Source organism: Hetaerina americana, unplaced genomic scaffold (genome assembly GCF_022747635.1).
Source record: "Hetaerina americana unplaced genomic scaffold, ioHetAmer1.1.p SCAF_65, whole genome shotgun sequence".
Taxonomy (NCBI): domain Eukaryota; kingdom Metazoa; phylum Arthropoda; class Insecta; order Odonata; family Calopterygidae; genus Hetaerina; species Hetaerina americana.
The window spans coordinates 904,230-920,368 of NW_027287261.1; the positions used below are offsets into that span (position 1 = coordinate 904,230).

The 16,139-nt window shown below is 35.1% G+C and overlaps 1 protein-coding gene across 1 annotated transcript in view; it reads left to right on the plus strand.

Annotated features, from left to right (window-relative positions):
* MED16 (mediator complex subunit 16) overlaps nucleotides 1-16,139 on the plus strand; it is a 34,958-nt gene that overhangs the window by 4,031 nt on the left and 14,788 nt on the right. Inside the window, exons 4-11 of the mRNA XM_071594626.1 lie at nucleotides 438-693; nucleotides 2,431-2,595; nucleotides 4,128-4,339; nucleotides 5,083-5,241; nucleotides 8,738-8,927; nucleotides 10,149-10,362; nucleotides 10,709-10,848; nucleotides 14,515-14,753. Coding sequence (XP_071450727.1) covers nucleotides 438-693; nucleotides 2,431-2,595; nucleotides 4,128-4,339; nucleotides 5,083-5,241; nucleotides 8,738-8,927; nucleotides 10,149-10,362; nucleotides 10,709-10,848; nucleotides 14,515-14,753 — 1,575 coding nt within the window. The remainder of the gene's footprint in view (nucleotides 1-437; nucleotides 694-2,430; nucleotides 2,596-4,127; nucleotides 4,340-5,082; nucleotides 5,242-8,737; nucleotides 8,928-10,148; nucleotides 10,363-10,708; nucleotides 10,849-14,514; nucleotides 14,754-16,139) is intronic.

Here is a 16,139-nt window from a genome sequence, read left to right on the forward strand (position 1 = left end):
GAATAACTTAATCAGATGTTAATAAGTTTAAAAAGTACTTGTCCTCATGGTTTTATTTATTAAGACAAAACCATTTGAACATGTTAATTGTGAATATTAATAATTTAGTATTGTGCTCTTACAAATATTTAAGATTTTGTGTAACATATTCCAATATATTGTATTAATGTGTGTACTATTTTACATAACTTAGTCATCTCGTTTGTAAGTTTAACGCACTTGCTCAGTCAGATGGGTCTTATGTTTGCAGTTTAATATTAAGAGTTTAGATTGTTGTACCACCTTAGTCTTGGGCATGGTAATGGAATGGGCTTTTTGAAATTGTGATTAAGATAAAAATTAACCTTAAGTCTGATTAAAATGGATGCATTTATCACTCCTAATATTTCCTCTTTATTCAGTAAGTTATACACTTCATTCTATTTTCTGTAATGTAGGTGAGTATGGTGGCGGAAAAGCGTGATGGTGTCCTATACAATGAAAAGTTCAGCCATATACGCTTTGCCCCATCTGTTCGACTTACTGGAAATAGACCACAGGAAGGTTGTTTAGTAATCAGCAGTACTGGAATGGTTGGTGCTGTGGTGATTGGAAAGCCATTAGATGGGAGTCATACTAATCTCTTAACTTCAAGTGAGAGCCTGGGCACTACTCGTCATCGAATTAAAGCAGTTGATATCTGCTATGGTAAAAGTGAGTATGTACGAGTGTTTAAAATCATTTACAGTAACTATAAGTCTTCCTCTGTATATAATGTAAGCTTTTTCACATAATTACTATTAGTATATGTACATATATATTTGTTGATAAACCATACATTTTGAGAGTCATAACCTGATTGCCAGTAAATAATACTTCTTTTGCAATTTCAGTTAGTCCATGCTTTAGAATATTAATCTGTACCATAAGACAATAGTAGCATAAAAATATCATAAAGTGAACTCACTATAAAAATAACTAAGTCAGCTTTGTACCTTAAGTTTACATACTATCATATATTCCTTCTAGGTACTATTTCCTGTTGTTTCAACGGCTTCTTTTGAAGTAGGTGCTAAGATGTTACAATAAAGCCTTTGATGATTTAATTTTACCTGATTCTAAGCCTTACAAAGCTTATTAATAGCTATTACAATACTGATGTATTAATTAGCTGCTGTTATCTCTTCAGTTTTTTGGAATACGTGGTCTTAAAATTTAAGTATTTAAATTTTTTATTTAATTTGATTCATGCGAAACAGGGAAATTTACACTATGTTACCAAAATGTTCTAGTTTTTCTTACTCCTCTCATTTTGCAAAAATATATTGCACAATATGTATTACATATTTCATTTATTTCATCAATCATAAGTTTTATTTTCAGTTCTACTTACTTTCTATCATTCTTCAAGCTGTTCAGCTTTTTCTTCTACTTCCACATCTCTGATTTTCACTATTCCCCCTTGCAACTTGCAAGATCTCACTCCTCCTCAATATCTCTTCAATCTATCTTTTCTGTTTTTCTTCCAATTTTCCCATCTTCATCTTGTCCTAAACCAAATGTAAAATTTTACTGTTTATCTTGCTCTCTGTGCAATGCTTTTTCTTCATTCATCTCTATACCTAACTCTTGAAATATCTAACCTACTCTTATTCAGTTACCTCAAAGGCAAAGTTTTTCAAGTATACAGTACTGAACATTGTGGTTTTAATGAAAACCCTGTGTTGCTAACTAACTTAAACTTTAAAATAATCACCATGGTTCATGCCACCCCATCCAACATAAGACAGCATCCTTTCATGCATTAATGAACAGAGTGATAAAAATCCCATTGAGTGAAGCATTTAAAAATAAGAATTTAACTTAATTAATGATTGTGAATGGATACCAAACAAAAGTCTTTGACCATTTGCTTAGTTAAACCTGTTGTAGGTTAGCTGGGTCTCTGTTGTTGATCTTTTCCCCAATCAAAAGTCTGAAAAATGGTCGAGCATTGTCAAAGATCGTCCAGCATTCCAGGAGCAGCATTCCATTGGCTCATGAACAAGTACTTCTCTCTCATTCCCCTTATTCCCCTTTTCACTACATTGCCTATGTCATTAGTGAACCCGATTCCAAAAGATTGATATGTGAGAATTACATTATTGTTTCCTTCACTGTCTGTCCTGGGTCTCCTTTCACCAGTGTTTTCACAATTTCCTCCCACCACTTTAAGCCTCACTTCCCAGGAAGGGCAGGGGTTGTGAATGTGACTACTGTGTAACTTTTTTGAGATGACTATGTAATAAAAAGACATCTTCAAGAGGGCAATGGAATATGTTTTTCCAATTCCAGCTTCTTCAATTAATTTGTTTCTATTTTAAATTAATTATGATAATTAATAAGCTCTTTTAAGGTTTCATTAACAACATTATTTTGTGTATTTACAAGTTATCATTCTTTATTTCACAGATGGACATTTCCTTGTAGCAGTTAGCAGTGGTAATGTAAGTCTTCCTATTCAGTGCTATAGAGTTGCAGCTGTTAAACCCAATGAGGAAGAAAAATGTACCCTGACTTGCCAAGCCCTGCCATCTTTTTTCCTTCAAGCAAGCACTATTAAGGATGCCACCCCATGTAAGAGAAAATTCTTTCATATAATACTTTTATTTATATTTTTGAAAATGTATTGTGAAAATTTCCTCAAAGGGTTGCTAAATTGCGTTTACTGAAAAATAAACATCCCCAATTCAGGGTCAATATACTGTCTGAGAATATAGTGAAACTTATATTCCTTCTACTCATAAAATCTGAAAGCTTGATTGTTCAAGTTTTCATTTCTCCCTTTTAAATCACCACCTACAGTTTGCATTGCCAGGTACTTATTTTACCACCCAATAATCACTTAGATTCCTTGGGAAATAAACTTTGGTGATGCAACAGTTTGGGTAAAGACTGTAATTATAATTATTATTTTCCTTAGCATTCTATGGAGGTTATGTAATTCATTGGCATTCACTTGATACATCTGAAAGTATCGAGAAGCATGAGATCTGTGTAAATGTTCATGTTGAGAACCTCTTTCTAGCCAGACAACTTAGAAATCCAGATGAATCTGAAAATATCTGTATTTGGTGATGTACCTTTTCCTTCCCTGTTGTCACTTCATGCTTTTGATGATGGAGAACACCAAGACATCTATATTTTTCTTCATCTTCAAGATGATGAAAATATTTCCCTTTGCAAGTTGCAATACTTCCCTGTAACCCTTCCTAGTTATCTTTCTCTCTCCCGAAGGGTGGTCCAACATTTGCCCAATATAAGTTTCATCCCAATTTGTTTGGGTGGGTGTCAAGTGCAAGATCATTTGAATTGGTAGCCACCTCATCTGAGAGTGTAGTGAGATAGGTGACCATAAGCTTCCTGTTTTTGATAATAAAACATCTTCCCTATTTTTCATCAAAATTATTTGGGAATTTATTTTAGATTAAATACAAAATGTTACCACTGAGATGAAAACATGAAATAATCCTATAATTTTTTTCTTATCCACAGCTTGTGGTAAAAGTTAACATTTATGAACGGGTAAAGTTTCCAGCAGTAAAATTGCATTGATGTATTAATATGAAATTGCTACATGTTGTGTTCTCTCCAGCAAGTTATTTAGTATAAAGGATAGAGGTAAATCAGGTAGATCTTCTCACCATTTTACATACTCAAAGTGGCAATAAAAAAGTTATTATCAGCATATATTTTCTACCATTTACGGAGATGGGTGAAGTGATTCATATCATTTGCAAATTATAGTATTTTCATGAATAAGGAAAGTCTTTTATGATTTAAGAATACGTTTAATATATTATTCATATTTTCTAGAATCTTGATATATGTTCTTTTCAAAATTAAAAGTAGATGTTTTACAACTGATAGCTTAAGTTCATTTTAAGTGTGTCAAAATGTGTAAGTTTTCATCCCAGTAAATAAGGAACCAAAATTTATATGAAAGAATTGTTTTTCCACTCTTGCTATTGCATTTTATGTATAACTATTTTATTTTAATCATAGAATATGAGAAAAAGTCATGAAAATAGTTATTACTTTAAAGAGTAAAAATCCTATGTATTACCAATTTTTGGAATCTTAACTACGAATCTTAAACACTGTCATAGATCGTCATGTGTCCCTGCTGCGCTTTGTGGTTCGTGAGGATGCGGATGCTTTGGTGGTTGTTTCAAATGGAGAAGAGAGCTGCTTGGTGGAAATATGGGAACTCCGGGAAAAACCACTCTTCATTCACAAGTTATTTCAGAAAACTCCTGCCATCGCACTATCTCCTGCTGGATCCTCTTCTCAGCCCCAGCCTGAATCCCTCAAAACTGTGGTGAGTTTTAATGCCAGTTGTACACATCTCCAGGGATAAATATTAACTACATCAATTCAAAGTACTGTAGGAAATGCCACGACCACTACTTAATGTGTTTATCCATTGATATGCACCGAAATGGGAAAATTTCACAGCATAAAAGTCATTCATCTTAATTATTAATGCATCATAAATAAATGAAAGGACTAACTTTGTAGTTCCACACGAACTACGTTCGTGTGGAACTACAAAGTTAGTCCTGTCATTTATTTATCATGAATCGGTTCCATAAAGTTACGCCAGAAACCATCAATTATATTAATACATCATTTTTGGGTGTCCCCATTATTTTAATTGAAAGAGTTAATTTTCTGTGTTTCAATGTTGCTTGTGAATCCTTGTTAAAGTCAACCAGCAATGATAATAGTACAAGCAGGGTTGGAAAGGGCAGTGAGATGATATATGTATTAGTAATTGGGCTAAGAGATTTCAATCTATTTTTTTAAAGAAATGGACACTTTGTGTATAGAATTTAGCTTTCCAGGTATGAAATGTATTCAGATTTTGAAAATTTTGATGATTTACATTTCTTTTAAATGAGGAATTAATTTTCAAACAATAATAGAACTAGTTGGTACAGTTTTATTGCAATAGATTATGTGATTCGTTTTAATAAGTAACTATTCAGTGGCCTAAACATAATCATTCCTTTCAATTATTGCTAAAATATCTCCTTTAAAATTAAATTTTTTCTTTTGCAGTTATGGCAACATCAGGCTGTATTCAGGGGTAGTTCACCAGCTACATGTATAGCCACTACACAGACATCCTTGACTACAGCTACTCCTCCTCCAGCGCATATTGTGATTGCTCTGGCTGATTCCACTCTTCATTGCTTGCACAGAGATGGGCTAAAACAGGTAACGCAACTCTCCCACTCTTTTCAGCTTGTTTTAGAACTACTGTAGGGCCTCATCATCCAGGCCTTGCTGTTATGGGATATGCATGCTGACCAGTACAATTAAACAGGAAACTTTTTCAGGTAATTCACAATCAACTAAAGAAGAAGAAAGTCATTAATAAATACATCACTGCCGCACCCTCACCAAGGGACTCCAAAAAGTGTTCAAACAAGTTGACACAAGCACCACGCTAGATAAAACCTGATCATCTGGTTCAAAGATGATCAGGTTTTATCAGGATCAGGCACCTAGCTAATTAAAAATAATAGTTGTTTTAACCAATCAGTGGTTGCATAACACATCTATGAAATGGGCTATGCTATCACCCTTAACAATTTAACTTTAATAAAACAGACTGACAACTTTAAACTTGATGCAACTAAAAGTGTAAACATACGCCAAGAAAATATTATGAGTGACAAACCAGGCATCATAAACAGTTAGGTTATGCAATTGGTTAAAGATTTTAAGCCAGCCAAAATTTGAAATATACCAACAGACATTTCTAATAATGCACTCAGCTCTCCCTGCCTCTTCCCCCAGATTGCTACACATCCCCTCTTCCTCCCACCCTACCAACTTTATCACTCATTTGACATCGAACAGTGCTACAGCGTGGACATTTTCTTACTGTTAAGTTCTTTATTCTCCCTGTTGATGGTCACTGGCTGACTGAAATTACATTATATGAGCTTTCTAACTTCTTTAATTGGTTATAGGAATTTCCTGGTTGCCTGAAGGGGGAAAAGAGCATATTTGTAAATAGTTATATCGGTTTCAGTGTACATAAGTTATGTTTCCAGTTAGGAGACCAAATTTTTGGAATATTTCAAATGAGATATTAGGGATAGCAATCCAACAATATTGATTATCCTACTATTACCTTATTTTAACTCATTGGGTAAACAAAAGACAAAAGTTGCATCAGAAGATGGTAATTTTTACAGTAATTATCATTTTTGTTATTTTAAATATATTTTCTATCTCGAATTTACTGTAGTCTCACTCTGAAAATCAGGTGAACATTAAAAGAAATTTTTAGATAATTATATGAATTGCAAAAACTGGTGAAATCAGGTTGACCAGTGAAAAAATTGTAGAGTTCAAAACCAGGCTTGAGCATATGAAAATTCATCTTGAAGTCAGAGCCTGGCCCCTTGAACCTGGCAGTTTTTCTTTTACCCCTTAGTTTAACCCCTTAGAGACCATCTTCAGGTACCTGAATATGACACCTATGCATTGTAACTAGTTGCACCCAAAATTAAATTGTGAAAAATTACCTGGTATCCCTTTGCCTTCATATGAATGGATTTATTTTTCATGTGTAATGTCTGATATTAATTCTCTAGTTAAAAGTTACTATTGCAATGAATTCAATAAGTTATAGGTCAATAACATGTTGAAATTATAGGTAAGTAATGGCAAGGATTATAATTGAAAAATGCAGTATGTTCTATCAAAAGGTACATATTTTAATCTCATTAAGTTTGTAGTAAAATTAATATGTAAATAAATATGAATATTGTGGTTTAATAATTCACTTTTAAATTGTGTAAATTTTGTAATAAGCTGTATTGAAATGTAGAGATGATAAGGTATAATATCGTCTGCAGTACTTTTGATATTTGATAGCATCTGCAGTAGATATTCAATAAAATGTTATTTGTATTTTTAATCAGTTTCGGAAATAATATATTAAATTAACTCAGGGATTGAAATTTAGTCATCTTAAACAGAATGATGAGTGCAGCAAGGAAATTATGATTGTGAGTTGTGTTCAAAAAAAAGACCCGAAGTTTGTGATGAACATTTTATTTGGGTACTTTAAACTTAATTCATGATTATCCCCCTCAAAGTAGTCCTGTACTGTTTTGCCAGGTAATTGGAGATAAGAAGTGATGTGTGAGCTTCAGTTGCAGTGCAACATCCAACTGTGACTTTCCCCCAAGTCAGGTCTCTTTCTGCATGCAGCATCCCTCAAACACCATAAAACTTCCACATAAGGACCCATTTTCACTGTCTGATCACATGGTACAAATTCAATGAATTATGAACTAGACCTTTCCAATCAAAAAACCAACAACATGTTTGCAATATTCATTGGACAACGGTTCTCCCCATTTAAAATGGTTGAACCTTACCATCCTTAACACTGAATTCTCCTTGTAAAATCTTCCTCAAATTTTTATTGAAGCGTTATGAATGTCTCTGTAAAAGATTTAATGAATTTAAAGCATAGAAGTTTAACTATCTTATTTGTCAAGAGCTTTAGTTTTCCCTTTACTAAAAATCTGATGAGAGTTTAGCACATGTGCCTGCTTTAATTTTTATAGTTGCAAAACTAATAATGGTAGCATGATGTGACAAATGGTGTTGTGGACTAGTGCAACTTATGTGAACATGCTCCATGAAGTGGCTGATCCTCTTAAGTCTGTCACTAAAATTGTTTAATGTTTTTATGTTTTTTCATTTTATAATTCAGAGCTCTTAGACTCAACTTTTCCTTTCAATTAATATAAAAGTTGTATGTTCAATATGTGGTGAAACTGCTTAAACAGCTGAGTCCTGCTAGAGGAGAAAATAAAGTCCATTACTCCTGAAATATTGACTTTCCACTTTTTATTGCTTTAATCATAAACATACCAAGTGTTTTCAAAACTGGCTTTGTCAAAATTACACATTTTTATTGTTCAGTTGAGCATTTCCTTATAATAATGGTGTTTAGTAATCTTCGAATAGATAGTAGATGTAAAATAGTAAAAATGTTTGATGAGGGTAGAGAAAGAAACTTTGTCCTTCCACATAAAGATTTAGTATAACCATGGTTTTGATGCTGCATATCATCATCAAGTGACATACATGAACAAATTTTTCAACTTATATAGCCTGGCTCTAAGATCAGAAAAAGAAAGGAGGTGAGCAAGGGAGAGGGAGTAAGTTGAGTACTGGTGCAGCAACCTATTAGGGGCTATCTAGGGGAGTTGGGGGCTTAAGCTAGGGCAGTTGGGGGTTTATAACTGCTATGGTTTGACCCTCATTAAGGGACTGTTGATGGTCATCACTGCCTTGATGGGGGTGGGGTTGGTAGGGAAAGATTTTGGTCTTGAGTCATTTTTGGAGTCATGGTCCATCGACCATCTCTTAATGAGGATCAAACCATTGCGGAAAAATATCCTCTCCCTCCCCTAGCCCAATAATAGGTTGCTGTACCAGCATTCAACTTACCCCCCCTCCCTTACTACCCTACCTCCTCCCCTCTTGGAGCCAGGCTATATAAGTTAAAAAATTTGTTCATGTATGTCACCTTATAATGAAGTGCAGCATCGAAACCATGGTCATGTGAAGTAATAAATCCTTATGCAGAAGTGCAAAGTTTCTTTCTCTACCCTCATCATGAAGGAATTCCACAAAGTTAAGCCTGAAACTGTTATGTTTTAAAAATGTTTGTCATAAGGTTTCTACAGTGTCAATGCTACAAGCCTGGAGAGCATCTAATGAAGAACCACCTTGTTCAAAAGTTGCCCGTTGGGCAGGACCAGCCACTCCATCACATCTTGGCTTCACTTGGACTGGGAATTGCTTGGTAGTAGTGGACACGAAAGGACAAGTATTTGTTTATCGTGTTCCTCCTCTTCTAGAGCCTAGTAAGTTTTGATGTTTTGTTAATAAGGAGGTTAATAAATGTAAATTTTTTTGTCAGCATTTTTTAGTCAAACTTTTTATAAATCAGCTCTACTTCAGTCCGAAGCTATTCCTTAATATGTGTTACTCTGTTTTAGAATACTTAGTATTCTATTATTAATTTAGATAAGCTGGATAAATGGTGAAGATAAGTTCTCTTAACATTTTAAATCAGTTGTCGACAACCGAATATCCCAATTGTTTGCATTTCTTCTAATGGTTGGATAATTTTGATAGAAATGAATTATTGTAGATTTTCACATCTCTAAAACTCGTGAAATTTCATTAAACCTTTTTGCTACATTGCCTCTGGAAAATAATAATTGTCCATTGCTCTATCATATGAAATAATCAAAGCACATATTATGTAGTGGTAAAGCGTAGCTCCCATTTTTACCAACCCCATTGCAAAAGTTTTCAATAACAGATTTAGAGGGGCCAAAAATCAATTTGCTGGGTCCAGATTATTGTGGCTTTACAGTGTAAGCTGTGAAATATGCATAATTGTGTAAAAGGGTTATTCCCATTTAATAAATAAATGATTGAAACAAAAGAATTTTAGTGTTGCTCAACAATGAAATTTTTCTCAAATTTTTATAATTTTTTCTATTTTTTTCGGCAAACTGCCCATTCATCTGAATACTAGATAAAGTTTCATGATTTAAATTTTCAATCTATTTTTGAGCTCTAATAATCAACCAATAGGAATAATTAATAAATATAACAGAAAAATTCCCCGATTTTTTACTTATTGAAGTACATTGCAATAAATTATATGAAAAGTAATCAATTCATCTCTTTCTTTTTTATTTTTGTCAATTTTTTCATCCCTCCTAAAATTCTGGGATCAAGATGGTGCCATTTCTAACATACTAGCTTCCTATCCAGAGGGCCTGGGTTCAAATCCTGGCAGTAGCAGATATTTTTTAGTAATACCTTTATCCCTACTCGAGGTGCTTTGTGGAGAGCACTTTGAATGAGTACACTGTCCGTCAGATGGGGCGTTAAGTTGCGGACCCCTTGGCACTTTTCGTTTAGAGTAGGTTAATGCCAACTCTGGGTTTCTTTCTCTCCACTCTTCATCCTCTCCTGTCCATCCCTGGTGGTAAAAATTACCTCGGCTGTCGGTCGCCTCCCCTAAAAATACTACTACTTCTTAATTTCCCTTACTTGTTTTCACATAGGTGGAACAATGACAGTAGCTTGGGCTTGCACCATGCTTGAGTATTGTCTTTTCACTGGATTTGACTGGTGGGATGTGCTAGTTTGTATTCCACGTCCAGCACGAATACTGGATGCTGTTGCAGATCGTTTGGTTGAGTCTTTCCTCCGCCAGCTTCCTCCAATCCAGCAGTTTTACAATATGCACTTTCTCTGCATCCGTACATCACTTCATCGGTGAGATATTAATTCATTTCCTTAAATATGTATATGTGATAGAAAGTTATGAGATTAATAGGATTTTCCCTGATTTTTTAGATTCATCCTAAATTGAAAATTAGTCGTCAGGTAAAAAAGTGCCTGTGTGTGAAACGCATGTCATTCTTTCTCAGATGACACACTCAAAGAATTGAATAATTTGTTTTTTTCTGAATAAAATTTTCGTAGCAATGAAGCATCATCAAATATGTTTTTACTTAGTGAATAATTGTAGTAATACATGAACATTATTTTGTCTGTAGAATAGGTAATTATTCATATTTTCTTGCTCTTTTCAAAATTATTATATTCTTCTTTCCTTTAGTCTTTCATTGGCTGGGCAAGGAAAGGCTGCTGATTTATCATCTCTGCTGATGCTCAATTCAATTGCAACAGCTTTCAAAACACTCCTTAGGCCATCAGATCTTACATCACATGACAAAGGACCTGCTGAAAGTTTGGCTGGTAAATTTTTTTTATACTTCCAAATTATTAATTCTTCCAGGTTCAACTGTCTCCTTTTAATATATAAGGTCTGTTCCAAAAGTAGTTGGACTGAGTCGATTAAAAAGCATTTATTGCCAGAATTGATATTTTCTCTCAAAAGTCTTTGAAGTAGTAACCTTGTGCATCCACACACCACTGCCAGTAGATCTGCCATGCTTTGTATGCCTTCTGGAAGGTGGCACCTGAAATGCTGCTAAGCTCCCTATCACAGGGACGCTGTTGTAGCGCTTCCACCAAGCCGTGGTGACATCCTTACAGCACAGATTTGAGGTGGGGGAAGAGGGAGAAGTATGGTGGGGCAATGTCAGGGCTGTAGGATGGCTGAGGCAGGGTCGAGAAGCTCTTGACAGATCTGGATGCGGCTTTCCTTTTGTTCATCCGAGAGCACCTGCAGCACCAACTTCAAACATAACTTTCTCATGCCCATGTTTTTGGTCACAAGTTGATGCACATCACTTTCAGGGATGCCAAGTTCATCAAAAAACATGCGAGCACTTAATCTGCGAATCATGTCCAAAAAAACTTTCACTCTTGCGAGAATTTCATCTCTTTTTGAGGTCGAAGGGCATCCTGAAGTTTTGGCATTTTCAACTTCTTCTCTGCCCTCCTGAAAGAATTTGTGCCACTCAAAAACCATCTACCCAATGTGTTATCACCATAAGCTGCCTTGAGCATACTATGAGTCTCTTTCCTGGTTTCACGCAAAATTCAATGACGTTGCTCTGTTCAAAAACCTGTTCATGACAGAGCAGAATGAGATCACATTTTAGAGGTTTTGCAAATGAATGATCCGCACTCTGTAGAGGCTGGGAGCCAACTGGCAATGGCCTTCAGCCTTTCCTGAGACTCCCCTCGCTTGAACCCAGCGAGAGAAACCGCAGCCCATCCGTCAACCTATCTGGGAAAAAATTAGTCCAACTACTTTTGGGACAGTCCTTGTAAATTTGATTTTTGTCAAATTTGCATGAGAAGTCACCTGCAGTCAAATTTATTTAAGTTTTGAAATTCATCGAGCTCTCAAGAGTTTCCAGAACCTTTAATTAAATTTTAAAACTTCAAGGTCATTTTTAAAGCTTTCATTGGTTTAACAGAAAAGATTGATGTTCCTTGAATGATAAAATCTTAGGTATTAGTCTGTTTTTATGTTGACATGATTTCAATTGATGATGGTTGTGTTTTGTAAGAATTCTTCCATTTTATGCAAATAATGTGAGATTATTAAATTTACGATTATTTTATTTTTGGAATTATTAAATACGATATTGCGTAAACATTTTCTTAAACTTCAAAAACAGTTATTTAGAAGCATGGCCATGTTTAAATTTGGAAATGCATGACATATTAGTTAAGTATTACAACCATCAGTAATATTGATAATTTTAAATCTTCTGGTTACCATTATGGTAAAATCTTATTGCATCAAGGACCATGTTACTATGAATCTCTTTTCAGAATAAATTAATTAACTCATAGCAATATGGCTATTTTTTATGTGAAAGGACTAATATAAATAGCCTTAATAATCCATGTACAAGTAAGTTGTCTGTCTGAAGGATATACTTATCATAAGGTACAGTCTTGTAGGAATGATTTTTTTTCAGATGTTTCAAGTCACTTGAGATGAAAAAGGATGTCCATGTGAACTCAATGTTTCCAATAACATTTCAACCTGTCTTAATGCAATAATACAGCTACTTACAAAACAGTTTTACCATTTCCCAATTGAACTTGATAAACATGGCTCTCTCAACAACAGCGTGACAAACTTCGGTAGCACAGGTTACTGATCAACACAGTCACTTCCAACTGATGTTCGCCAAAGTAATTGCTGAAATCAGACCCAAATGCAAAATGTATCAGCAAGCCTTGTCTACCTGGGTGAGGTGTTCGCTGAAATTATTCTCTTTAGACAAGATGCCATAGGGATTTCATCTCCAAAAGGTTACATATTTCAATCTTGTGGATTAGTTCCCATAAAATGTGTTTCATCATTAGCGGAAAGATAATGTTGAGCACTATGAACTATGAACATGCATGCTGCAGTTCCAACAGGTATACTACAGTTAACATGCAGAAGGATATACTAAATGATAGGATTGCTAATAGGATACATGCCAATTATTAAGATTACTTGCACAGTTAATTAAAAAAAAATGTACATACAGTAATATTTGAGACTATGATCTGGTACTGTGACTCACATATATAAATATCATTTATTATATTGATATCTTTCTCCCAGACATTGTGTATCATTAAACATCGTTTCTATTTTGCAAGAATAAAGAAAACACTGTGTACCGGGTGCGGCGCTTAAGTCTGGAGAAATTTCAATTTGAATTTCCAGCCATATCGTAGTTGGGATTGGCATCTTGAAAGCTATAGGCATCTAGTAAACAGTCTTAACCTCAAAATGGCCGAGATGTTATGTACCAGTGTGAAGTACAATTAAAGAGCCGCGATTGTCGAAAGTGTTCACGCTGGGCATTATATTTCAAAATAGTTCGATTCTTCTGGTACCCCAGATCAACTATTTACGATATTGTGGCTAAGTTTAATGCTTCGGAGAAGTTTGGGGAAGGTTTCACTAACATGGCGAAGAAATCTCATTCGAGGATCTGCTTGCTTGTCTGGATTTAAGCGCCACACCCTGTAAATGCTTTTTCTGTATTCAATGTGCTTTCTAAATACATTGTTCTATCTATTATTATATCTTGGTTCCTCCTGCATTAATTTCAAAATATTTCACCCAATATTACTAATTTATGAATGAGCATACAATAAATTGACAATTACTGTAAATGTGAGCAGTGCAACCTGGTTTTCCAGATGAAAATGCTTATCACAAAGGCGTTTCTTTACATTAGCAAACAGAAAAAAATCAAATGGGAATAGGTCTATATGATGGTTGAGGAACATATTTCATATTGATTTTTGTGACATATTCAACAGCAACATTTGTGCTGTGCATTAGTGTGGTGCAGCATCCTGACTGTTGCCTTGAAATTTGTGCTTATGTGATCAATATAGCCTTGGAGAATTTTCAATATCTATGGTGAACTCTATTTACAAATGTACATGGTAGTAAAATATACTGATACACCATTCCCTTAATATCAAATAATAATGTGACCATAGTTTTTCCGGCAACAGGAGCTGCAACTTTGGCTATTTTTGCCGATGCCTATGATTTCCACACACAGCTTTGCCGTTTGCTGTCACTATCAAAATGATGTAGCCAAGTATCATCTGCTGTGATGACCCTGAAATAACACTCATCATCTTCCCATGACATTAAACTCAAATGGGAACAAACCTGCACTTAAACTCCCTGTTGATTGGCTAAGAGTAGTCTTGGACTTCACTATGCACAGACACATAATGTGCAATTTTACTATTACCAACATGTGAGTGGCACCCAGTGAAATTTAAAATATTATCTCATGTTTTATTCCATGCTACAAAAATAGCTTCTTTGATTTTCTGCTCCCACAGCTATCCCTTATAAAAAACTGATTGATCAAAATTTTCTCTAAACCTTTTAATTTTCACTACAGTCTGACATTAATGCTCCCATCTTTTCAGGGATGTAAGTTGAGAATAGTATTTGTTTTTTTTTTCAAGCTGTGGTGTCTGAGCCCCTAACGGATGTGGATAAAGTTTTGTTTCACCTTGAAGCAAAAGAATTCACTGTGGAGCCATCAGCTCTGCAGTCTTTACAGCAACTGATTCAGTGGGTTGCAGATCTAGCCTTGTCACTTCTGGCTAGGCTTCCTGATGCTCGCCTAAATCAACAGGGTATGCAGTCTGGATCTGGACTTGTAGGATCTCAATGTCAAAGTGGAAAGACCCAGCCACCAGGGGTAAGATTTCTTTTACTTTCCGCTCATGCTTGATTGCTACCAATGGTTTTTATTTTTAAAGGGATTGTAATTAGGGTCAAAGGCTACAAGGAAGCAGAAAAAATTGGTATTGGCAATCTTGAGACCCTTGAAGGAAACCTTGGAAGTGTCCCTACTAATACTTATTAATTGTATTTGCATGAATACTGGTGCATTTCAATGATTTTGAGATTCCTTAATTTGTGGTGTGGGAAAAATCTTAAAGGTTATCCCATTGTGTCAGGCATTTTGCTGCCAATATGTGGATAACTCCATCCATCCATCTAGGTAATTCATCACTCTCTAGGTAAGTGTTGAAATGGGTTTGCACGATTGGCCCAGCACGGAAGAATTTACCTTGATAAAAAAAGAGAGAACTGGCATCAGCTGTCAGATTGTGTCTTCCACTCACCCCATAGAAATTCATATTTTGGCTATACAACCAGATATAAAAACAGGAATCCCCAGGGGATCGAGATGGTGCGGCGGCTAACGTACTGGCTTCCCACCCTGAGGGCGCGGGTTCAAATCCCGGCGGTGTTGAATATTTTTCAGAGGTATCTTGATCCCTACTTGAGGTGCTTTGTGGAGGGCACTTTGAGTGAGTACGCCGTCCGTCGGATGGGACGGTAAACTGCGGACCCCTTGGCGCTTTTCGTAAAGAGTAGGCTAATGCCGACGCCGGGTTTCTCTCCACCCTTCATCCTTTCCTATCCATCCCCTATGGCGCAAATGACCTCAGCTGTCGGTCGCCTCCCCTCAAAACTACTACTAGGAATCCCCAAGGAAACCAAAGGGCTGACTTCGTGTGGATTGGGAAGAAACTCTTTGTCTTTGTATTAGTAACTATTTGAAAGATTCAATTATCTTGGGTATTTCAAAACTTATTTGCAATAGTCGTGCTTGATGGTAAGCCTATTGAAAGTCATAACAAGCAGTAAGTATGACAAATTATATTTTATTGGTATTAGATCCCATCAAATTCTTCCATGCCTGAGGCATAGCTGATAAATGTTTATATCTACAGAGACATTTTTGTTCCTGTGGCAAAATACTACAAAATATATTGGCTTAAGTTTATTTTTTTCAATTTTATTTAGTATTATTTCATCTTGTTATTTTACAATAGTAAAATATAAGATATGTCACTCAAAAGCAAAAAATCGTACATTTTGAGAAATGGTTATAATAAAATTACAGAGTTTCATTCCTTGAGAAAGATTCATTCAGATCATAAAACAATTGTTGATTAAAAATGATTTTAACTGAGATTATAAAATCTTATATGAGATGGTACCTTTAATATTTTTGTATTCATAGTAATCATCATATGTGTAATTTCTAAAAGACCATTTCATATACTCCTGG